This window comes from Girardinichthys multiradiatus, chromosome 13 (assembly GCF_021462225.1).
Source record: "Girardinichthys multiradiatus isolate DD_20200921_A chromosome 13, DD_fGirMul_XY1, whole genome shotgun sequence".
NCBI lineage: Eukaryota > Metazoa > Chordata > Actinopteri > Cyprinodontiformes > Goodeidae > Girardinichthys > Girardinichthys multiradiatus.
This window is the reverse complement of record NC_061806.1, coordinates 41,637,596-41,663,454: the sequence shown is the minus strand read 5'-3', so window position 1 is coordinate 41,663,454 and position 25,859 is coordinate 41,637,596. Positions and strand designations below refer to the sequence as shown.

Genomic DNA, 25,859 nt, shown 5'->3' with positions numbered 1-25,859 from the left:
CTCCTCCTTGCTGCTTAAGGGAGGAAATGTCCCTGAAGAAGCTGAAGAGGAGATGTTCCATAGAGGTTCTGCTGGGCTGATTCCCCAGCAGTACCAAGGTCTGGACAGTCAGTGTGGAGTTGATGCTTGGAGGAGATGGATCCAGTGGAGAGAATCTCATACCCGTCTGGGGCTTCTACCCAGTACGTTGGTTTATTTTTCCCATATTTTCCTCTAAAAGCTGCAGCCATGAGCCTGATTTGTCCTCTTGTCTGTCCATCTGTCAGCGTCCGCTGGGAGATTAAAGGTGGACATCCTCGAGTGTTCTTCATCTCAACTGAGCGATGGCCTCCTTCTCTTCATCAGAGAAGTAAAACACTCTCAAGGAGACTCGTATTCTCCAGACAGCTTGTTGTACCTGTGCCTCAGCATCCAGCAGGTAACATTAACTTCTGGTTTCATCCTGTCCTCATTTACAGAGTTTCTTACAGTCCTTAGAAAAGGTCCAAATCAGTAGTGGTCCAGGTTCCATGGGAGTCCTAAAAGAGTTGGATCAAGACTTTTGCACAGTCACGGTTCAGAGTAGGGCTGCACAGCCTCATGACAACAACTAATTGTGTTAAAGTAGCTAATAATTACCATTATGATATAAATTCTTGTAAATCCGTGTTTTTCTCAAGCAAACCTTTCTGAGCATCAGACCTTTGATTCTACTGGAATCGACACCAAAGCCCAACTGACCCGATATGATATATGTGTGCATGCAGAGTCCAAATAATAAGCTTCCTGTTATTGCACCCATGCAGATCTTTGTGGTTCTGATATAGCGATGATGACTGGATATATCATGCAGCTCCAGTGTGCATGTCTCAGTTTGGGTCACATGTTCACGGTTTAGTTCTGGAGGGGGTTAAGGCTGCACATTTACCATTGTCTCAATATGCAGATGGCCTGCAGATATTTGGTTATTAAAGCACTATTCAGTCAGGTTCTCTGTTGCATGTATTTGATGTTTAGAAGGTCAAGAGTTATGGAGATTAGAAACCACAGCTAACTTGTTTCTTTGCCAAAGCTGCAGATTTCACTAGAACCCTGAATTTACTGTTTAATGTGGCGTTGATGGAAAAGAGATGGAAAGGTGGTCAAAAAACAGCAGCTAAACTGTTTATGTAGCAGATGCCTTCCAGAAACAGGTTTTCCAATAAAACCACCTGGTTGAGATGGAAATATTATATTTATGTTCTCCAGTGGCTGGACAGAGCTCTCATCTGGGCTCTATGTTTGCAGCGAAGCCCAAGCAGACATCAAAATGATTCATATCATGTCGTTACTGCTTCATTCACCAGGATTATCGTGCAGCTCTACAGGGTGTGGTGTTTTCTCCAGGTTTCAATACATAAGCTGTGGTAAAAGCTGCAGATGTTCTGCTGTTCTGTCCAAGCAGGAGCCAAAACTCTGGGATGACGATGAGGTGCAGCTTTAGGCTGTGGTGGATACAGGATTTCAGCATGGGGTTAAAGTAGGGGTGCTGTCCTGTCCTCCAGGCTACCATCCTCTGCAGAGCTCAGTGACTGGATGCTGATGAAGGAATTCAGCCATTTGACTGAGATGTGCTGCAGCAGGGATGCATCTAACCCTGGCCCTGAGGACTGGAGTTGGACCCCCTTGCTTTAGATGCATCCCTGCTGCAGCATCCCTGATGGTTTCTCTGGAGGACTGGAGTTGGACCGCTCTGGGTTAAGTACTCAAGCTGCAGTTTTTAATATTTCCTCCTGCAAACTTAATGATGACTTTTCAGGAGTTGTGAAACACACAAAAAAGCAGCTAAGTATGAAAAAACAGAAATTAATCAGCAATTATTCAACTTTTTGTAAAATAATGTTATCTTGATGCTAAAATTGAAATTCTAAAGAAGAATTTAAGACGAACCATTTTAAACAAAATCAAAGTATTTTAAAATCAGCCACGTTTAAAGTCACATCATCAAAGTGGCCTCCTGTCAGTTTTTACTGCCTGACAACTTTGTGTTTGTCCTGAAGGAACCAAACTGCTTGTTTCTTCTCCCATCATCATTATTAGTTCTGTTTGCATTAAACATTTCTGCTCATCGCAGATCTGACTTTCACTCAGTTATTCTGGAAGTAGGAATTTAAAAGCCATCAGCAGCAGCTTTAGAATGAGCTCCGTTTTTCTATCTGTGCATAAAGGGGGACTTTAAACTAGAAATAAAAGTGTCTGGTCCCTGCAGGGTTCTTTGGGTCCTGTCAGAACTTGTTGGATATGTTTTTTTTAATGAGTTTAGATTGGTCCCACCACGTTTCTGCTTTTATTGACTCGTTTTTTCCTGTGTTTGTCCGTTCTCAGTATCTGTTTGAAAGCAGTCGGCTGGAGAACATTTTCACCGACCTGAACTACCAGAGGTTCTCCTCTGAGCTCACCAGGATCCTGAAATGTTCCCAACCTTCCCTCTCAGCCTGCTGTGAGTCATGGACCTCCATCTATGTTTCTGCTGCTGTTTCATGTTCCTGGTGATCAGCTCCGTTCTCCTCTGCAGGTTTTGGCCCCTCCTGCGTACAGGAGGAGTTCCTCTGGGACTGCAAACAGCTGGGGGCGTACTCCCCCATCGTCCTCCTCAACACGCTGCTCTTCTTCTGCTGCAAGAACTTCGGCTTCACCACGGTGGAGCAGCACCGCCAGCTGTCTTTTGCTCACTTCAGACGGTGCACCAGAACCAATGGAGACGGCACCAAGACGACCTTCCTCCGGTTCTACCCTGCTGAGTCCAGAAATGATGCAGAGATGGGTACTGAAGAATAATTTTCCTCATAAACACAGGCCTCAAATACACCATTATAGGCATGTTTGTTCTTCAGGTTCTGACGGCGTCCCGGCGAAGAAACGCAGGTTAAATGAGAATTTCCTGGACATGAAGGAGAACCTGGAGAACCCTCTGCGCTGTCCTGTCAGACTGTACGAGTTCTACCTCTCCAAGTGGTGAGAACGTCCTCACATTTTACTAAGCAGCCTGGTATCAATGATCAATCTGTTGTTGTGGTCAGAAAGAGTTGAATAAAGTTTTTGGACTTTGAAACATGGGGACAGTCCCACTGTGTGAAGAAGTCTGGATGAGTTTCACATTTTGAGATGATTTACTGAAATAAATGAACTTTTCCTAATATTCTCATAGATGCACCTGCATTAATATTCAGTGATGGATTACAGTACCACAGCTGTCCTGTTTCCTTGTCTTCAGAACTGTTTTCTCTGCAGCCGAGTGTAGAAGGTGTACTGAGATGGTGGAAGCAGGTTTCTTTCTTCACGGATCGTTTCTCCTGAACAAAGAAACGTTGCAAACTTCAAAAAACACCTAAATTAAGACTAATTAGTTGAGTTTCTGTCACCACTGTTGATTCTCCTTTTTTTTATTTAATTAATATTTTTACAGTTAACAGGACAAACAACAACCAGTGCTCAACACAGGAGGGAGACTGAATAAAACCCAACAAACCCAAGGATTTAATGCTTAAAAAGATGGAAAACGTCTCTTCCTGATGGATGATGACGTGTCAGAGAGAAATATGTCTGGATCCTCAGCAGGTCCATCTCTCCAGATCTTTTTTAACTTGTCAGTGCGGTTCTGAAACCTGAGCTGACCTTTGTGTTTTTTATTTTGTTACTTTCTCTGTGTTGACACCTGCTGGTCAGGAGGAGCACTGCAGCGACTCACACTGCATTTATATATGATTTATTTTCTCATTAGTCAGTTTTATTTCCTGTGAGGAGTTTGTTGATGTTTGTGGTGAAGAAGAAAATCTATTAAATGCATCAAAGCCCATAACTTCCACCATTTTGGTTCAGTAACTGCATCAACAAACTTCCTTTAGGTCAATGAAAATAAGTTAGAGAGAAATGCTGTGATGAACAAATGGGAATAATGTTGAAATTCCTTCATTTTCTGTTGGATTCAGAACTTCCATCTCTTCCAAGCAACCTGCAGCATGGTGCTTCTCTCTTATTTATTGAATCTCACCAAACCTAAAATAAACCTGGAAACTAATCAGGCTGGAAAATGTCCGAGTGAGGAAGAACCTGCACAACACCAACCTTCAACACTGCTTCAAATCGCAAAGCATTTACTTTGATCATTAGATGAATTTCATTTGAACTCAGGAGCTGAAAGGTCGTTCCTGAACTTCCTGAAAAGTCGCTGCTGCTGGCTGTTTTTAGTTTAATTGGACTGTTTCCTGTTTTTCAGCTCAGAGTCGTTGAAGCAGCGCAGCGACGTCTTCTACATGCAGCCGGATCACCGCTGCCTTCTCAGCAGCCCTCTGTGGTTCTTGCAGACGCCGCTGGACAGCGCCATGATGGATGCCGCCATCGTTCGATCCCTCGCCGTCAGAGAGCTGCAGGAGGGACACGGAGGAGGAGCGTGAGGGAATAAATGGATCAGAACCGTCTGGGAACAGGGAGGAAACTGGGTTTATGTTTCTTTTCTGCCTTCGGTCTGTTCAGACGTCACAGAGAGGAATTTGCTTCAGAAACTCTGAACTCATCTTCATCATTTTCACACCGCAGCATAAAAAAGCTGATTTTCCTCCTAAGTTAGTCCGTCTGGATGTTTCAGGACTGAAAATAGTTTCAGTTTTTGTACCGAGAGAATTGAGCTGAAACAACAGAAATCAGGCTGAGAAAAAGTTGTTTTATGTTAAGAGAAACAATTTATTGCATAAATATCACCGAATAAAAGCGACACAGTTCTGTTTTCATTCATTACCTGGAATCTTCTAATTACTGAAGAATGTTGTCCATTTAATTTTTCATATTTGTCATTTCATGAATAAAGTTGCGTTTTATTTACAGGAACAAACCTGTTCTCATTTATCCAGAAAGTGAAGAAACATAGAAATAACCTTTATTGTCTCTGAGCGGGGAACTTGAGAGACTGAGCTGTTACTAAAACACTCAGATTAGAAGAAATGTGGAGGATACATCTACAAGCTGCAGGACAGTAGCTCTGGAGGAGCTGTTTACGGTCAGAACCACATCTGGAACAACCCATTTTACTCAGCTTATCAGAAAGGAACGCTCTATAAGCAGCTAATGCAACATCTGCTGCCTTCGTCCTTCAAAAGACCTCATTAATTCACAACAAAATCCACAACATGGCTGAATCTGAAGCCATTTGTATCAAAACAGCCAAAGTTCTGCAAAAATCCAATTTAAACAACAAAAATGTTCTGGGTTGAGAAGCTCCTGATGATCTCAGGTTGACTGAGTTTTTCACTGTTCAACTTGGTTTAGTATAAATTTGATGAAACATTTCTATCATATTTAATCTTTATTTGAAAATAATCTCTTGGATTTTATTTATTTTTCTCGTCTCTCAGACTTTTTTTCACAGATCCTCTTCTGAGCAGCGCCGCAGTTCTTGTCGTACCAGTTGTTCATCGGTCCTCCTCCTCCTTCCATCCCCATCCTCACACAGTCCTCTCCTGCTGGGTTCTCCTCAGTCCAGTTATCCGGCTCCTGTTTGCTCCAAAACCACAAACTGCATAGGGCAGAACAGAACCGGGTCAGTAAAAGCTCAGAACCTCACAGTGATTAGTGTTCTCACAAAAGGTCAGACCTTTCACTGAGTTCTGAGCCGTCCACCCAAAACCATCTCCCCTCCTCCATCGAGTCCGTCAGTCCGATCCAGAACATGTCGTTGAAGCTCTTCATTTTCCCATTCAGGTGGCTCCTCACGAAATGCTGGAGAGAAGACGTGAAGATCTGACTTCATTTGTTCTCCTGATCAGATTAAATAGATGTGATCCAGAAGAACATGTTCCAGACCTGCTCCTCTCTGCTGTCGACCTTAACCAGATCTGCTCCTGCTTCCCTGCATCTACTCCTGCTCTCCTCCCAGGAAAACTGGTTCGTGGAAAAGTAATAACATGTTCCTTCAAACTGGACCCAGCTGTTCTCACAGGATGGCCCGTCTTCAAACACTGCAACACATGTTTTAATGTGGAGATCCAGAACCAAACCAAATAAAGACAAAACCTTCCATGTCTGTTCTGCTAACTTCTGAGAGAACCTTCAGGTAACCATTCTGATCCAAAACTGATCTAGGACCAGACTGGGTTTTTGGGTTCTGGATATGAGCTGCTTTAGAGAAATGTTTGGAATTCAAAGGGATGGTCTCCACGAAGAGATGAAGAGTTTGGAGCTTTAAACTAGAGATTTATCTGCATCGGTATCGGTCCGATAAGTAAAACTGGGCCGACATTAACAGCAGATGTTCATGTGGTATCTGTGGTCCTGTAACCGTGATGAGCTGCAGGGTTGGTGGAAGTTTAACTGAAGCAGAGAAGAAATGTCTTTTTATCCCGGTGTTGAAAGGGTAGAGAGGTAAATATAATATCTGTTATCGGTCATATTAATATCGGCCCAGACTTTCATATCAGTGCAACCTTAGTTTAAACGTTTGCTTATCCACTGTCTGAAGTTTTGTGAACTGAGATGTCTACCACTCGAATAAATCTGGCTGATTAAGGAATGGTTTGTTCAGAAGAAGAAACAATCGGACTTTCATTTAAACAAGAACCTTTCAAATAACGAAGCAGCTGGTAAAACTCAGCTCAGATAAATCCTGCACTAAGGGAATGATCTAAGAGGCTCCTCCTGCAGAGAGAACATGCTAACTCCACGCAGAAAGACCAGCAGCCTGTTGCTAGTTACTGCATCACTGTGCTGCCCCCAGCAGAAGGTCGCTTAGAGTTATCTGGGTCTGATCTGGGGTCCTGCTCTCAGACACTGGAGATCAGAACCAAAATAAGTGGAACCAAAAGTGTGTTTTATAATCTTTTCCCTACTGAAACCACCAGTTGGTTTTGGCACTGAGCTGGACTCTGCTGGAGGTTTACTGTCAGACGGGAGTCATTTCCTCTCACTGTCGCTCCATGCTATTAAAATGGTTTAACAGGTCCAAACCAGAGTTAAGAAGGGATGAGAGGAACCAGCCCATGCTGCTGTCAACACTGACGATGGTGGGTCACACAGTGTTATTCTGTAAACATCTGAGACCTACAATCATTTATTCTTTTCTACTTTCCTTATTATATTTTTCATTTATTGTGGAGCAGGTAAAATTAGACAACTGTACAGGTCCACGTGTGCTTTGTGGACCTCCTCCAGGAGTAGTGAGTCCAGGGCCCTTTGTTAGGGGCCATCCAGAGCAGGTCCTAAGTCGGACCCGTTCCTGGGGCATGTTGGACCCCGGCAGAGCTGCCCTTTGTCACCCATCCTGTTCATAATTTTCATGGACAGGATTTCTAGGCGCAGCCAAGGGCTGCCTGGAGGGCGTCTGGTTTGGGGACTGGTGGATTTCATCTCTTCTTTTTGAAGATGACGTGGTCCTGCTGGCCCCTCTAACCAGGACCTACTGCATACACTGGACGCGTTGGCAGCCGAGTGTGAAGCAGCTGGGATGAGGATCAGCTCCTCCAAGTCCTTGCTTGTCCTCTTCAGACGAGTGTGACTGTACAGATGTCTGAGAGGAGGTCAGACCCACTTGATAAGAAATATGTTGAACCATAATTTACTGCACATCTGGAAACATGATTTAAAAATATAAAAAGTAAAAAAAAAAGGATAAAACCAGATCATGTCATATAGATGTGAGTCTCAGAGATGCTGCATAAAGTTGAAGAAACACCTGGCAGGAGCTCCGCCCCCTGAGTTTTTAGGGAGGATTTTCAGGTATCACGACATGTAGCTCCAGCATGAATGGCCATGTTTTCAGAGAGGAGACGTGTCCTCAGGCTCCTGTAGCAAGGTCAGACTAAGATGTCTCTGATTGACAGTCTGGTTCATGAGTTATTTCATGCTTACTAACCTCAGAATAACTTTAACTGAAATATTCTTTGTAAAAACACAAACTCTTCTGCACATAAATGCCTGTATCAGGGAGAATGAAGAAGTCTGGATTCAGAGCCGCAGTGAATAAAATCTTTTCCTGAACATTTATTCTGGATCTCAGAGATGTACTAACTAAAATATCCAACCTGCAAGTTTTCTCCTCAGGACTTCATTCTCCTCAGTCAGATTCTGCAGGTTCTTCTTTGTTTGCACAAAATGAGTCGCTAATAAAAAGAAAAAGAAGCGTGTGAATAAAACATTTCTTTGGATAAAAATCCTTCAGATCCTCGAAGGGGCTTTCTCTGGTTGATGCATTAGAAACTCGACATTTTTTAGATGTTTCAGGATTTCAGCCATCTTGATATTAAACACAAAAAGCAGTGAAATAGAATAAAAATTACATTTTATTCAGAATAATGTGAAAACAAATATTTTAGGTGTTTCTAAAAACAAAAACATTCATTCAGATTTGCAGCGATAGATTAAATGTGAAAATCTTATTCTAGTTAGTTTAATAAGGTCCAGCTGGACCTTAAATGCACCATCTCCTTCCTTTACCTTCTGAAAAAGGCTTTTCACCTTTTCACCTGAGGTTATTTATTCATCCAAACCTCCAACTTCAAGTTTGTCATCAATTAATACAGCAAAATTCAAAAGTGTGTTCAAACCTCACAGGTGTTGAATGGAGCAATGATTGTTTTTAAGCCAGAATATCCTTGAGCTCATTTTATTGACAGAAAATAACATTTGTGAGATCAGATCCATCAGGAAGGACTCACAGAGTCTGAAGACGATGATGAGAGCAGCAGCCAGCAAGGAGCCCAGAACCACTCTCTCTGATAGCAGCTTGGAGGTTCTGTCTGGGTTTTTATGTTGAGAGGCAGCAGCTTCACCTCAGGAGCATCAAGAGGAGAATCTCTATTAAGCAGAACCCATGCATGCATGGAGAGAACATCCAAACTCCATGCAGAAAGATCTCAGGCCAGGATTTGAAGCCAGGACCTTCTTCCTGCAAGGCAACAGTGCTACCCACAGCGCCACCTGATGATCATCTGAATCATTTACAAACATCTACCTGTTCCCAAGATAAAGTTTAAAATCAGCAATAAACATAATAAAAAATCAAATGAAACAAAAAATAAACAGTAAATTATAGTTTGCTGAATAAAAACCAGAATGCTGTTTCGTTGGGACTAAAGGTAATGATGAATTATCTGGACAGCCCTAATGTTCTGGTAGATTGTCCTACAGATTAGAGACCTTGAGTGTTTGGAGGAGAACACAGATTATAATTATTAGGATTAACTGGAGGTCATTTAAAATGTCTTCAGCTGACTTCAGCGGCTGAACGGGCCTTAAAATCATTGTTACATTAACAATAAACGTAAATCAAAAACTAATCGGATAAATAAGTAAATCTGCCACAAAATGGGCCAAGATAAATGAATGATGAACATTTAAACTGAGAAAAGATCCATTCAGCGTGGCTGGATTTGATCCTGCATGAGGGGATGTTCAGCCCCTGCTTACGTGAGGACCTCAGCGTTCTGTCTACATGGGAAGGATGTTGAGGTCGGCTGGGACCCATATGACGAACTTTTGAACTGGATTCTAAGATGGACTGGAAACCAGTATGATGACACCAGTCCTGTGAGAAAGGGGGCTGTTTTGCTGTCTGTCAGATTAAAAACTGAAGTGAGAACGTTTTTAAGAGTATAAATTTGTGGGTTTCTGTTTCCCCCCCCCCCAGACCTGAACTGATGATACAGGATGTTTATCAGGCATCATTCAAACCACTTCCTGACTCTTTTATGTCTTCATATTTTCCCCACACGTTACACCCTAAAATGTGTTCTTTCTTTGTAATTTCAACTACCCTGTGAATGATCATTTATTGACCCGATCCTGCAGCAAACTCGTCCTGTAGTCTCAGATGAAGCTGTTTTCTTCCAGTTCAGATGTTAAATGTTTGTGTTCAGTATGGTTGTTTGTCTGATGAAGACCACTCAGCAGATGCTTCTTCACTTTCCTGCTGATTTATCATCACATTCACCTTCTTACCTTCTTCACAGCTCTGTGGGCGTCTCATCATGGGGACACTGGGACAGCTCTGATCTTTGGGGACAAGAAATCATTTTATTTTTCTTCACGTTTATCAGGTTCATGTCTGTCCTTTAAATTGGACACATTTAGAGGTTTATTGACCCAATACAGACCTTCAATTCAGCTCAATAAATACTCAGAGGAGGAAAGTTTAATTAGTTTACAGATATGCGAATAAGGGAAATTTATATGAGGACTAAATGAAAAAAATCATTTTTAAATTAACTTTATCTAAAACTGCCTGAAGTCTTTATTCAAATAAATGAACATTTTAACTTTAAAACTTACAATTTTAATATGAATCATCCTCAGAAAAAATGTATTGACACTATTACCTGTTTGTGATGCAAATTTATATTTATATATATATTATATTTAAAATATAAACCCAACATTTTCTAATGAAATTTGACTCGACAGCAAATTAAACACCTCAGAGTTTCTTTGACGCAACATGATCTAAACTCACCATCAGCGTGTCCTCTGTCTTCTGTGGACATTTCAGATAGAAGATCTGTCCGTCACCTTCAAGTTTCACACCTTTTTGCTGAAGAAACTTCCTGTTGAGGAGGAGGGTGCCTTATCTACTGTCTGTTTTCTCATTATTCTGCTTATTTTGAAGAAAACTAATTTATTATGTTATGTGAAACTAATACCATAAATTGACTCTTGGTCCATTTTTATTTTATTTAAAATACTGTTTTCATAGTAAAATTTTCTTAACCAAGAAATGGCAATATGCTCCCCTCTTGTGGTCCTTTAGTGTTGTCCTTCCTCCTCAAATACTTTTGTGCTATTTAAGGCAACATATAAATAAATTAATTAATAATAAAACATTTTAGGCACAGCAGATTTATTTGTAAAACTCAATTCATACACAATATAATCCAAAATACTTTGAGAAAGTAAACTGAAATACATAAAAACATGAAAAGAAGCCACAAATATAAAAGAGACAGCTAAGAGATGATAGTAGCTCTGATTTCTGTCCTGTGATGCAGGAAACAATGCTGTGTTCAGCCCTGATTTAAAGGAGCCAACATTTTCTCTCTCTTTCAGGTTTTCAGGCAGTTTGTTCCTGAGGTGGGGAGCTCAGACACTAAAGGCTGCTTCCTCTTGTTTAGTTCTCACCCTGGGAACACTGAGTGAAGAGGTCTCTCATGACCTGAAGGGTCTACATGGGTCATACCTGACAAATATGTCTAAGAGGCATATAGACTATCCTTATAGACCATCCAAGTGGTTTTAAAATCCCTCAGAAACCTGGGTTTTAGACGTGTTCTATGGTTTTTAGCCTAATTGTGTCTAGTTGGCCAATGTCCTCCTCCACATTTGTGGGACCAAAATCAATGACACCTGTCTTTGACACTTGTGCATTACTCTGTGGGTAATTCTGACCCACTCACTCATTGATGTGGTGAACAATGATTCAGTGACTGTTACAGACTGTGGTCATGTGATGACACAGAAATATAAAGTTGTCATCAGCAAACAGTCGCACTGTGCAATCTCAGCTAGGAGGAGCATGTATACATTGAAGGAAACATGTCCCAAGAAAAGCGCCTTGAGGAACCCCAACTGTGAACTTAGTTAACTCCAATTCAAAATGTACAATTTCTCATTACAGTTAGTTCTGCTTCAGCTTTAATTTAATTATAGATGGTCTCACATTTTCTTCAAACACCTTCTGATATGTGATAGAACTCATGGTGGTTTCTAAGATGCTGAGCTGGCCTGGATCTTGCTACAGCAAAGCATCCCCAAACCATGACTCTTCCACCTCCATACTTCAAAATTGGTATAAGATTCTTTTTCTGGAATGCTTCATTTGATAAATGCCAGACATGTCCTCTATTCTGATGTCCAAATTATTCACATTTCCACTGAACAATATTTCCCAACTTCTGATTATTGCCTATGTTTTCTCTGGCAAACCTCAGCATGACCTTCAAGTTAAAATTAAATGTGTCCAGTCTATTTCTCGTTGCACTGGCATGAAATTTCATGTCAGCAGTAGCATAAGCCTGCTGAGAACATATTCTGTTTTTTGTAGACTTCTTTTAGCAGCACCTTACGACCTGCTCTTAGGGTGAACTGGCTTGGACGCCGAGACGTCCTCCATTTGTAGACTGTTTTCTGTACAGTGAAACGGGCGATTTTAAATTCTGTTGAGCCAGACTCATAAGCTGCAACAATCTTCTCTCTGAAGGCCTCAGATCAGATCTTTAGATGTCACCATGGTGTTCACTTTCACTTCAACAGTCAGGAGCGCCAAACTAAATAACTGAGATTAAAACAGGACAAACCTTCAAATTGCTGAGGAATGATGTTGTTACCATGAACTCCTGATGTGATACACCTGTGTGTAGTTTTAAATCTGGGGGTATCCTAACTTTTACTATATTCTATAAAACAAAAATTGTTTTGCTATATTGTTATTAGTATTGTTAAAATTAATATTTGAAATCCATGTGCACAAATGTGTTAGAAGTGGCATGACTGAACAAGCAACATCTAGACCTGATCTCATCTCTGAAAGACAAAAACAGAAGTTCTCTGAACATTTTTACAGAAGTTCCCTTTAAGTACAGGAAATCCCTTTAGAGGTAAGGGGCATGTTGTTGCCATGACAATATCTGTCCTCTTTCAGTATTGTGATGGAAATTCTTGCAGTAAGCATTTCACAGTGTATGACCTTTGGTTTACCTCACTCCCCTGAACCTCTGTATTAGAGGAGGAAGCTGTAAAAGTCATTATCAGAAGTTTAATGGTTAAGGGCATTTGTTAGGGTGATGCCTCAGGGAGAGTAGATGGTTGTTCCTAGGTAACCTAGTCACCTCTGAACCCGAGAAGGGTCTGGGGTCATAAAACACAGACTCTTTGAAGTGTTGAGATAAAACTGTCATGTTCTGGTATAAATACTGTGTGTAAATGTTGATCGGGGCTCTGTTTCACTGACTAACCTCAGTTTCAGGGTCTTCAAACGCTGAATGCCTTTGAATAAAACTTAGAAAGACAAAGTCCGGATTTTCTCTTGTTATGAGTCAACTTCTATCCACTTTGATAAGAAAATTTCACAACAATTTTAGCGTCACGAACAGGATCTAACGTGCCAGAGGAGACCGCAGGACGGGGACACGGACGCCTGGCCAGCCTGAGAGTTGTTCTCAGTCCACTTCCATTTTACGGATCGGAGTCCTCATGTCCGCCTGCGGCTTCTGGACGATTAGATCCGAACAATTTGTCTTCAAATATATCTGGGTGAGAAGTTGCTCTGTATGATATAATGTATATTATTATTTTTATTACACATTAACCATCATCTCCTAATTAATTAATTAGGTTCCAGAGTTGCGAGAGGGAGGACATCAGCTGAGGGCCCGGTTACCCTGTTAAGGAATGGCAGGGAGGTTCTCATTGGTAACGATGGGATAAAGCAGAACACAGGGTTTTGCGGGTGGTTTTTAGCAATTTTCTACACCTCATAAAGGAGAAAAGCCAGACGGCAGACGTGCCGCTGAACGGGTAAAAAAAAATGGTTCCTGAACCTTGAGGCATCAGGGTTGTCTCCTTCTTCAGACTCTGATTTATAAAATAATGAAAGGAAAAAGTGGGGATGATTGTGTTAAATGTGCTTTAATTTGGAAGATAAGTTTGGTTTTTCACAGCGTGGAAATTTGAGTGTAAATAAGTTAAATAGTTTTAAAAGTTTCAAGTAAAACAGTTGATGGAAAAATAAATAAAAAAACATAAGAAAAGATTAAAAAGCACAGAGTGCATCAATTAAGGAGTTAAAGAGTTCAAACGTTCCTGAAGGAAGTTTTGTTTGTCTTAAATATTGCGATCAGTCGGAAAAGAAGGTAAAAAGTGAAAAGGGACATTAGAGAGTTGAAAAGAAAGTTGTTTTAGAAAGGAGTATAGTTCATGTTGTGGAAGGAAGTGACAGGCAGGTGGACAACTGACTGACTGACTGATAATATTTCTTTGTGCAAAAATCTGAACCTATACTAAACTTTTCTTCTGTCTCTCTCACACACAAATACACACATATATGGGATTTGAGTTCAACATCTGCGTTTTTGAGTCTGGATTTTAGAAACCTGCCCTTCTCCAAGGCTACTCCACCAGAGACGCTTCTCCAGCACGGCCTGAAAGAGAGAGATCTGCCTTCCTGCATGTTGAAAATCGCAGTGTGACTTTCTACAAGGAAAAAAAACGAAACTTAGAAGAAATCTGGACCCTCTGAGATGGACAACGATCCATGCTGTTTGCAAGAGCCAGAAGAGCGATACACTGGATTTATATTGAAAGCATCTTATGCGGGCAGAAGAGAAACCGGAGCAAAGTTTCTTCTTTCTCCCTCCTGGAGAAGTTAAAGTGGACAAAGAATGATTGAATGTCTCACCAACAGACCTGGGAAGGGCCTGGTTGTTTTTTGGACTGATAGAGGACTGTGTGCCTGACAGTCTGACTCTGGAGCGATTAAGAAACTGATGGAGGTAACGTACAAACACAGACACATTTGCCTAAATCTTTTCCTATTTTCTGCAATGAAGAACGCTTATTAACCGCTGCTCATGTGACGCTTGCTTGACGTTGACAGATATAGCGGGTTAAAATATTATTTTAGGGTTAGAAAAGTATCTTTAAAAGGGTGATAACTTAACTCATTTGATACTTTCCAGTTAATTCTTTTAGAGAAACAAGTTCTCTTTCGTCGTGGAATATTCAGGGTCAATTATTATAGTTATTAAAAGTTATTAAAAAGCAGAGGAAGTTACAATATCTCCAAAACTCAGCAGTAACCATGTGTTTCTATGTTATTCTCAGGACAGATCTGATGAAGGAGCATTTTTAAAACCCAGCGAATGCGTAAAACCTGATGGGTTTCTCCTTCAGGTATTATTTTCTGTTGTCAGAGTTTGTATCCCATAAATCTAATGGGTAGAGACCTCATTAAAACAGGCTTAGTTTTACTGCAGATGGTCTTCATACAGTCTCTGACACAGTATTTACAGTTTGGTGCAGTTTTTGTCCACAAGTGTTAACTGACGCTTATGGAAAGTACAAATTCATTGTTTTTCACAGCAGCTGCTGGGAAGAGGTTATATTAGTTTTTTCTTCCTCTTCTGATTTATGCAGCGTGTTGATTTACACTGTACCTTATATCAGATCCTGACAAAAAACTATGAAAGGTTTGGTTCTGCAGGTCCTTTTTTCTCCCTTTGGAGAAGGAAAGGAAACCTGATCAGTTCTGTGTTGCATAGAAATATTAAAACACTTGTTGTTTTCTAAGATATCACCAGATAAAAACTTTTAAAACTTTTGAGAGTAATTGGTTTTGTTAAACACATTTTCCTTGGTAAAACAAACCTTTAAAATGAGTATGAAAAAATTGGGTTATTTAGAAAGAATCTGTTTGGACAGTGGTACCACACAAAAATTAAACTAATCTCATGTTTCCTAAAAGACTCTGCATGAAAAGGCCTTCAGAACCGTGGAGTTATTTTCCACCACAGTAACACGTTTTTTAAGCATGCTTTTTCTTTATTTTAAAACAGATCTGGTTTTTGTTTTGTTCTTGGTTTTTTTTTAGCATAATGTTTGTCTGAAGCTTCTTATGAACTGGGTTAGAAGCAAATATGATCTGAGGTAAATTAGGAGCTGTGAACTAATAATTTTAAATCTGATTATTGTCCAAGCAGAAACAATATATTTAGCCAATCCTTCAATCTCTGCAGAAAGTTAACACCATTGTTCAATGCAGTAGTACTCATCCTGTGGTTCCTGGACTCCTGAAGCCTGTAAGCCATAGATTTTGTTTTGGGTCCATGAAATTATAATATTTAATTAAAGATAGACTGATTACTTATCAAAACAGATCTAAGCCAATGATGAGTTCCAGTCATTTTGGTGACTTTGAAATGCAATAATACTCAAAATGCTCTCCCTGATTATCCTCCTCAGTTCATTGGTCCATCCTCCACTTCCCTCAGTATTTAAACTCTCTGTGTTTCATTGTTTGCCACTGCTTCCTCCTGATATCTACCGGGTATGCTACCCTGCATCTTCCCTGCCATGTTTTGTGTCCAGCCAGTCTGTAAGTCTTTTGTTAATTATGATTATTAAAACTCACTGTGCGGCTCCCTCGTTCTGCTCTACACTTTGGTCCGACCCAAAACCAGCACATCATGACACAATTACAATCTAACCTCCTGCCTCTGTCAGTCCATCAAAGTCTCTTTAACATCATTAGAGGACAGAAATGGGACTCAGATCAAATCCTAAACTTACATTTTACCCCGAGAGATGGAGGACATGTTTGAGGCTTTGGAAATGTTGGAGGTGGTGGACATGTGGGTGTAGAACTTGCATTCTTAGGTTTTATTTCTATGAAATAAAGATAATCAAAGTTGTGACTTTTGTTGGAATTTGCTGAACAGCTGAAGAAAACAAAACTGAAAAATACAGAAACAATAAAAAATTCATAGTTCTGCATCTAATAAACTCCATGCAGTTTTTTCATTAAAATCAGATTTGTATCTAATCTGAAGACTTTGAAGGAGACTTTCAGGCTGAACCTTGTAGACACCTTCAAACCCTGATGGTCTTACCTGACTGATTTTTCCTCAGGGCTTCATTCTCCTCTTTCAGGGATTGGACTGTTTGATTCATCTGAATCTTATCAAACACTGATTGAAGACAAAACATCAGTTAAAATCACAGTGGGTCAATTAGAAATGTGTTCATCTGAACCTTACAGGGTCCTTCTCCACAGACCCTGCAGGCCTCAACATGAGGATCATGACAATTAGAAAATCAGTATAAGATTGAACAGGTCTTGCTTGAATCTACAACAGAGTGGCTGAAAAAGCTAATAGTGAAGGACTTCCATTGGCCTAGTCAAAGTACAGACCTAAAACTAACTGAAATACTGTTCCGGGACCTTCAGAGCAGATACAGTGTTGCTGAGGAATCCTATCAGTGTTTGGAGAAGACTAGCTGGAAGGACATTACAGATGGACAAAGTGAGCAAGAAGCAAAAAGCTGCAACAGCGGACAGGGCTGTGGAGAAGATGAGCCAGAAGTCCTTCAGTCAGAGTACGAGACATATCTAAGGGTGGTGGAGAGAAACCAGGCTGAGATCCATATGGACCTGCAGATACGGACCAACCATTCAAGACCTTATGGCTGACAAACTAAGGAAGAAGGTCATAGAAATCCATTCATGAGAAACACCACAGAGATAAAGAGAAGATTCAGAGAGTCATGGCCTCAGTGGTACCAGAGGTCCTGATGGGTTCTGAAACCCAGTCAGATTTTATTTGACCAGAATTACTCACAAAGAAATAAAACACTTGCTGGTTGAAAAGCCAATAGAATACAAAAATAAAACTCACATGTGAATCCAAGAGCAATGAGAGCAGCTACCAACAGCGCAATGAGAACCAGCAGAACCAGTCGCTCTGAGGTGACCTTTGACCTCCAGCTGGACCCAGCTTGTTGGATATTTGCTGAACAGTTGGATGGATGTAGAAAGACAGGTTGGCATTAATGTCAGTGATTTCCTTTAAATAAATATGTTTATCTGTATTTTTATTGAGGAATGTTTCAGGCGTTTATTGAATGACATTTTGACCTTATTTTAAAGAATCTCAGGATTCCTAATTGTTCTTCTGGTGGCCGACCTCCGACCAGCAGTTACTGGTTTGATTAATTCAACTTACCCAGTGGAAACCTGTAACCCTATGGTAACAACAGTCTGCCTTCATAGTAATGAGTGGCAATAGTCAGTCTGTTACCAACATTAACCAGACTGAAGGGTTTAAATCAACTTTATGTGGAAACAACAGAAAACCAGAGACCAACTCCAAAACTAAAGCTACATATGGAAGGACAGATGAACCCTGATGGCCTTAATCTTCTAGTACGGTGAGATAACCAAACCAACATGAGCCTCTCTGAGGTTTTGCTGTTAACTTCAACCAGCCAAGACAACAGTGACTTTATTACCGTGTCGCCCCCATGGGAAGGACAATGAGGTAAGAAAACCTGTTAGAAGACCTGAGACTGGGGTGGAGGTTCAACTTCCAGCAGGAAACCACCCTGAACATACAGCCTGAGATACAATGGATGGTTTAGATCAAAGCATATTCATGAGTTAGACTGACCTAGTCAAAGTCCAGACATAAATCAAAATGAGAATCTGTGTGAGAACACATGTTTATAGACACTCTCCATCCAATCTAACTGACCTTGAGCGGTTTTCCAAAGAAGACCTGCAGCTGGACCTGCAGCAAAAAGCGGTTCTACAGATTTTCAGAACCGTGTATCTGTGTCCTTCCACTTGACGATTATGTGCTACTTTCTGTTTGTCTATCACCTAATTGCCCAATAAAATACACTGAAGGACACTGCAAGGCTCTGTGTCTGCATGCAGAGCTCCATCTTTCTTCAGGACAGTGAGGTCAGGCAGTAATAAAACATTGGACTCACAGGAGAAGAAGTAACTTGATCAGGAAGCTTTATATGCAACAATTATTAGACTTGAGGTTTCACAGTGAAAATGTGTTTCAAAAAATAGTACTTCCTCATTTTAGAAAAACACGAAACACTTATTTCTCAATTTCCTGCAAAATGTAGATATGATCTTTACTCTGTATGACACTGTCTACAGTTTTGTGTGACCTAATTTTCTATAAAAATATCAAATAGGAAGAACTGAAATTATGCTTAAACCCTTAATTTTATCCCCATGGCTGTGCCTCTGGACTGGCAGACCGGGGTGGTGGTCCCCCTTCACAAGACAGGGGACCGGAGGGTGTGTTCCTACTACCGGGGGGTCACACTCCTCAGCCCCCATGGGAAGGCTATGCCAGGGTGTTGGAAAGGAAAGTCCGGCCGATAGTCAAACCACGGTTTCAAGAGGAGCAGTTTGGTTTTCACCCCGGCCGTGGAACACTGGACCAGCTCTACACCCTCTACAGGGTGCTTGAGGGTTCATGGGAGTTTGCCCAACTGGTCCACATGTGTTTTGTGGACCTGGAGAAGGCATTCAGCTGTCTCCTTCTCTTACCATTGGGCATGAATTTTAGGTCATGACCAAAAGAACGACATCTGAGATACAAGAGGCTTCCTCAGCAGTGTGGCTGGATACTCCCTTCGAGATAGGGTGAGGAGCTCGGAGTAGAGCTGCTGCTCCTTCACATTGAGAGGAGTCAGCTCGGGGGGCTTGGGCATCTGTTTCGAATGCCCCCTGGATGCCTCTCTCGGGAGGTGGAACACCTGGGCCTCGTCCCGGTGGGTTGTGTCTTGAACAGGCCCAGGGGGCCCAGGACACGCTGGAGGGACTATGTCTCTCAGCTGGCCTGGGAATGCCTCGGCCTTCCCCCAGAGGAGCTGGAGGAGGTGTCTGGGGAGAGGGAAGTCTGGGTGTCTCCGCTGAGACTACTGCCCCCGCGACCCGGTCCCAGATAAGTGGAAGTACGAGAGCGAGTATGAGTACTCTTAATCTTAGAATGAGTCAATAATCACTTAATCGAATCTCTGGCGGATCTAACTCCATCATTTCAGCCAGTTTCCATGTTTTCTGAATGAACTGATGTTCTTTTTACCAACCTGGTTTCTGGTTGTTTGAGATCTTGACCTCAGAGTAAGTGATGTCTTCTGATGCAACATTATCTGCGCAGAAATATGAAGCTCTGATGGAGATATGTACAGATTCTGGGAAAAACTTTAAACATGATGGATGGATGGGTGGATGGATGTGTGGGCAAATGCTCACCTCTGGACCTCGGTCGTATGAACTTCACATCAGCGTACGTTATATCCGCTTCAGGCATCGTCCTGCTGCAAGTCTGAAGGAGAAATACAGTTAAAAAGTTCCTGTCAGCTTTTTATAGCTTCCTCAAGTTAAAGAAGACACACATTGGAGGCAGGACATCCCAAAATAACCCACTAATGGAAACAAAAATGCTGAAAGTTGAAGGAAGTTGTCCAGTCTCACTATTACAGTCCTGTGAAAAACTGTTTACAAATTTCTTCTGTTTATGTTTTTAGTCTCTAAAATGTGGCCAGGACTCCCTTGAAAAAGAGGTTTTTAATCTCAATGAGACTATCCTGGTTAAATAAAGGTTAAATTAAAAAAAATCAGATCATCAAACTAATTTTAATATTGATAAAAACAAACAGCAGTTTTTAAACAATGATTTCATTCATTAGGAGAAAAAACCTCCAAACCAGCTTGGGTTGCTCTCTGGAAAGTAATCACACCCCGTGTTAAATCATGAACTTATTAAATTAATTTTCCAGAAAGCTGAGCTCAGTTTCATGACCCGAACCCAGACTTGAGTATTACTGGACATTACTCCAGGAGCTCTTCACTGACCCATCCAGGAGGTCCCAGAGGAACCCACAACAGCATCTAAAGCTCTGCAGGCCTCACTGCCTCAGTAAAGGTCAGAGGTCATGATTCAACAATAAGAAAACGAGACGGGGCGAAAATGGTCTCCATGAAAGAGCTCCAAGACCAGAACCAGAACCACTGCTGACCCAAAAGAACACAAAGGCCCGTCTCACATTCACCAGAAACAAAACAACAGGGGGGTAAATACTTTTTCACAGCCCTGAATATGCTCTGATGTCAGAACATAATAATTGTAACCAAGTATTTCACTGTTTATTGCAGGAAGTATGTTTTGGTTAATAACCAGACAATTTTAAGCTTTAGTTGCCATTAAATGTGAACCAACTGTAGGTCGTTATTATTGAGGGCTGAGTTTCTTTTCTGTTACTGAGTGAAGCAACATGAAGTGATGTTAGAAGTTCTAAATGTTCTTGATGTTTGAGCTTCAAGAACAGAAAACCACTTTGTCACCACAGAGATCTGATGGATTCTCATTTAAGCTTAAAGCTGCTAGGTTCACATGTTAAATGTGGTCTACAGACAGGTTTGTGTTCAGTCTGGTTGTAGTTTGACCTTCTTGTCTTGTTAATGTGTTGAGATGTCATTTTTCTACAAGGTTTTGTTGCATTTTCCTCCTCCAACCTTTGGTTTCTATCATCAAATGCACAGAAACAGAAGATGGAATAACTTGTTTTATTTGCTAAAATATGCTTGTAAATAAAGGTTAGATTTTATATTTATATATTCAATAGATGCTTGTTGAAGTTAAACATAAAACCTCTTTAACATGTAAACATTGCTGGAAGAACAAAAAAGTTAAGTCTTCGGTTTTTAAATGACTAAATGAAACCTTGCTTTTTTAAATGAAAAATATTATTTAGTTTTTATTGATGGTTTTCCTCACTTTTTGTGTTAAAGTCCAAATCTAATATTTTCAGATTCTGAAGTTTGGCTAAATAAGCTCACCAGATTTTCTCTGTTGGACAGGAAATCATCAGAACTCACCAGAACCGCTCCTCTGCAGACTGAACAGGCAGAAATTGATCAATATTTTCATAAATTTTTGCTGCGTCTTCTGAAGACAGAAGGTTCTGACAGAAAACATTTCACCAGGATGTGTGGAAGGTCGAGAGAGGATTTTCTGCAGATTTCTATTATAAAATAGAAAATTAATAACATTTTACACGGCTGGCCCAAGGTTTTATGAGGCCATAAGCAGATTTTGATTTGAGGCCCTCTTCCTGTTAAGAGTGCTAACAACGTTTCATTACAGATTTGGTGGAACCTGTGAGAGGAGCCCAAGATTAATTGGCTGAGCTTAAAAGCAATAAATTAATCCTTTAAATGTTGAATTTAAATCTTAAAAACAGTTTAAAATCTTAATTTTTCTATGCTGAAAATGTCAAAACAATTAAGCATTTATAGGAGGCCCCTGAAGGTTTGGTGGCCCTTAGCATCAGCTTAGTTTGTGTATGCCTTGGGCCGGCTCTGACTTATTCTTTTTTCCGACTCTTTGAACGACGACAGTAAAATCTTCACGTATCAGTCACCTCATAATCCAGTCTGCTCACTGGGAAGAAGCACAGAATATCATGAAGAGGACATTGATCTTAGAAAAGCTGTCGGTTCTGATTCGGAACCTGCTGATGGACCTTCAGACAGAATTTCATAAATAGTAAATAAAATCTCAGACAGAATCTCCTGGATCCATTTTGTAAGTTGAAATCTACCATTTATCAGTCAATAAATTGGTTTGAATTTAAACAGAGTCAAGAAAAACGAAACCCTCCAGGTTAATCTGTGCCGTCTCACTGTTAGAACCTGACCAATGAAAGCTCAGCTGCTGTCAAACATTTTAACTGATCATATTCAGGGATAAACCTTCACTATTTAATTACCTTGGCTTGTTTCCTCTTCATGCTTCACAGTCCCTCCTAGAAAAGCGTACAACTTCAGAATTGGAACAAATAAATGTTCATTCAGCAGCACTCCTAAATGGGAACTTTAATAATTTAGCAGTTTATCACCAAGGTCTGATTGTGTTATGATTTGGGGTTGTTTGGTTTTTGGTTTCGGGTTTTTCTTATGTTTTTCACAGTTAAGGTTTTGACTCGTTCTTTTGTTTATTATTTTTCTTCTTCTTAGATTTTGAATTATGCTTTTGTTTATTATTTTTCTTCTTCTTAGATTTTGAATCATGCTTTTGTTTATTATTTTTCTGGTCATGTTTTAGTCTTCATGTTTTGTCAAGTTTGGTTTTGTTTGTATATTAGAGTCTCAGATCTTTATATTATACCAGTAGGTGAAGTTGTTAGTATCTCATGTAAACTGACATATACTGTTGCATTTGGAGAAGATCTCAGATTAAATAAACTTAGTTAGAGCTTCAATCCAGGTTCATTTTGTGTCTGCAGACTTTAGCCAATTTTTTTTTTTTTTTTAGACATAAAGAGCAAGATTCAAAACATTTTCAAAAGGCAGATTGTGGCAGAATGTAGACAAAACTATTGATTGATAAAATAACATTCAAGCACACAATCACCATATTAAAAGGCTCTACTTCTAGAGAATCACTAAACTTCTGGGGACCGGTTTTGGCCCGCGGACCTTGAGTTTCACACATGCAGGGTAGAGTTACAATTTTTTTCAGACCTTTCAGCAGAGACAGGCTTCTGCTGTTTGCAGAAGTTTTATCTTTGTTTTCAGGCAGCTGTATCTCTTTGTCAAGGTCGCCTCACAGAGCTGAAATTTAACTTCTCTCAAAGAGGAAAAATCAAGAATGCACAAAATCTGAGCCAAATATGGAATTATTTCCCTGTAAAATTAATCTTTTGCATTTTATCATGATATTGTTGGTAGTATAACATTTACCACTCAAAAAAGTTTTGGCATATCTGGAACTGTCAGTTAGCTTAATGGTACCAGGGAAATCTTTAAATCTAATAAATCACCAATGATTCTGCATGCAAAATTAATTCTTCAAACTAGTTTAAACTATTTCATTAACCTTTTAATAATAAAACACATAAATCTAAATGTCATGCTACATCCTTAATTATTATTTAAAAAAAAACATGTTATTAAGACAACAATCACTACAAGCATTTTGATTCTATTGTCTCTTAAACAGTGTTAAAACTCAGGAAGGGAGGTGCTGAGCGTTACCATGACAACAAAGGCATGAACCAACCTGGTAGGTGGGCGGAGTCAGGCAGAACTAACCTCTGATTGACAGCCTATGGGCGGGACCACAGTTTCTTCATTCCAACCCATCTTAATGAACCTTAAACTACAAAACTGTTAACATGAACCTACCTCAGAAACAAGCTGCTTCTTAACTCTCCTGAAAACTCAAAGTTTTAATCAATCTGAGATTTAGAAACATTATTCTAAACATGGATTATTGTTTTATGCAACATATAAACAAACATTCAGTCCAACAAAACAAACAAAACATCAAAGACAAACAAATGAACAAATTTGAAGCTTCAAGAATTCAAATAAATTTTTAACAATCTCTTTTCAGAATATGTTTTCTCAGCCATATATTTTAATGCTATAATTGATCAATGTTGTTATGACAATCGTCAGGATCCTTTTTAAAAATGAGTGCACAAACTATTTAGAAGCACAGCAACAGTTTTCTCTTAAATGAATCCAAATTCACTGATGCTGAAACCTTTTGCCAATTCTTTGTACTGTAACTCTATAATAATAATAACTACAATCCTGAGAGTTATTGTTATAATTCTCTTTTTGTTTTGCTCAATTTAATCGCAGCTGTATTCAAGAATTTCTCTGCTCAGGTTAAATGTAAAGAAGTATTTTAAGCCGGCGTTGACATTTTTATGGTATATCCAAACAAAACAAAAACTGCAGTGTTTGATTTAATCAGAAATTAAAATAATAATCTTGACTCCAAACTGGACTTTTTCCCACATAGTGTTTCAAAAGGAGAACAAACATAATTTTCCTTAATTTGGCTATTTAAATTTTGAGAGTTGGGGAGAAAATTACTACTAGAACCCCTCTTTAATAATCTAAATGCTGATAAATGTTCCAATATTTTATCTCTTAGTAATCTGAAATCACCTTGTGTACCTTTGTACTCCTATGTATTCTTTTAATCTTTAAACCCTAAGAAATCAAACAAGGAGACTGGAGTTTGAGCCGACCATCCTCTTTAGTGTTGAGAGAGCCTGTATTTCTTTTTCTTTTCCTAAAATGAACAATGATGTTAACTTTCTGCAGATTGAAGAGAGGAGTGGCTAAATATTCCCAGACCTGTTAGTGTATTATTTCTGCTTGGACAATAATCAGATTTAAAAATCACTAGTTCACAGCTCCTAATTTACCTCAGATCATATTTGCTCCTAACACAGTTCATAATAAGCTTCAGACGTCATTATGCTAAAAAGCCAAAAACAAAACAAAAATACAGATCTGTTTTAAAATAAAGAAAAAGCATGCTTTAAAAATCTTGGTACTGTGGTGGAAAATAACTCTGCAGTTCTGAGAGCCTTTTCTATGCAGTCTTTTAGGAAACATGAGATTAGTTTAATTTTTGTGTGGTACCACTGTCCAATCAGAATCTTTCTTACCATCAAAAATAACCCAATTGATCATCTCGCTCAGTCACACAAACACATTCCAGTTCGTATTTCCTCAATTCAACACAACAGTCTGACAGACACTCGCACACAGGAAATATGCACAAATATGCAAAAACAATCCACTACAAGCCACTTCACCCTATATACAACAAATGCATTTTATTTTCCATTAAGTAATTAACAATCCAACTGCATTTTTAAGTCAGAATGTGTGTTCAAATATTCAAAGTCGACTGCACTTCTCCTTGACTTGTGTAATTCCTCTGTTTGTCCACTAGACGGGGACTTTAACCCTTGTAAAATTTCTGAGTGAATCATTCACCTGTTTTCTTTAAAAAATCAGATAAATTACTCGTCTGGCCTCTAACCACTGCCAATTATTCGTGCCTTGCCAGTTGCACGGGACTCAAACCCAACATTATATCATTAATTCGTCAACTAATGAGTGGAGCAGCCACGCTCAGCAATAAAAGGACTTCAACCTTTTTTACCTTTGACCCAGGGGACTTCAACCCCTGGTCTCATCTCAGATTTTTCATCTCTGACTCCATTTTAACACATTCAGCTAATGCACACTCTTTAACAGTTTTCCAGAGTAATAACATTCAGACCCGCTGACACCCTGGTAAATAATTTAGCCTATACATAAATTCAATCGGCAGACTTTGATACAATAGGCACTGCCTACCTTTTGATGACATGTGGGCGCCCTGGATGTCAGAAGTTCATCTGTCACACTCTCTCTTTGTCCAAATTCCCTAAGTCAGCCGTGAATCACGTCGGAGGATCACCAATTGTTGAAGCACCCTCCCAAGGGGTGTTCTGCGTGTTCGTTTATTCACCTAAGCTGAAAGAAT

At 39.9% G+C, this 25,859-nt stretch overlaps 2 protein-coding genes and 1 long non-coding RNA gene across 5 annotated transcripts in view; 2 read left to right on the top strand and 1 right to left on the bottom strand.

The window, feature by feature from the left end:
- Positions 1-4,752, top strand: part of LOC124879028 — a 38,074-nt gene extending 33,322 nt beyond the window's left edge. For all 3 annotated transcript variants that reach the window (XM_047383293.1, XM_047383294.1, XM_047383292.1), the window contains exons 39-44: positions 20-182; positions 267-418; positions 2,344-2,458; positions 2,534-2,782; positions 2,853-2,973; positions 4,235-4,752. In XM_047383293.1, the coding sequence (XP_047239249.1) occupies positions 20-182; positions 267-418; positions 2,344-2,458; positions 2,534-2,782; positions 2,853-2,973; positions 4,235-4,412 (978 nt within the window). In that variant the 3' untranslated portion in view covers positions 4,413-4,752. The remainder of the gene's footprint in view (positions 1-19; positions 183-266; positions 419-2,343; positions 2,459-2,533; positions 2,783-2,852; positions 2,974-4,234) is intronic.
- A 534-nt stretch (positions 4,753-5,286) lies between these two features.
- LOC124879029 (C-type lectin domain family 4 member E-like) lies at positions 5,287-19,858 on the bottom strand. The gene is made up of 11 exons (XM_047383295.1): positions 19,769-19,858; positions 19,603-19,665; positions 17,385-17,498; positions 16,599-16,676; positions 16,279-16,374; positions 9,943-9,996; positions 8,661-8,774; positions 8,028-8,105; positions 5,815-5,969; positions 5,606-5,730; positions 5,287-5,527 (listed from the first exon to the last, which is right to left on the bottom strand). The coding sequence occupies exons 1-11, from the start codon at positions 19,824-19,826 to the stop codon at positions 5,347-5,349; spliced, it is 1,116 nt and encodes a 371-aa protein (XP_047239251.1). The 5' UTR covers positions 19,827-19,858; the 3' UTR covers positions 5,287-5,346.
- Positions 5,410-6,030, top strand: LOC124879031. The gene is made up of 2 exons (XR_007040935.1): positions 5,410-5,551; positions 5,713-6,030. It is a non-coding gene; the product is annotated as an uncharacterized LOC124879031 (long non-coding RNA).
- Positions 19,859-25,859: the final 6,001 nt, after the last annotated feature.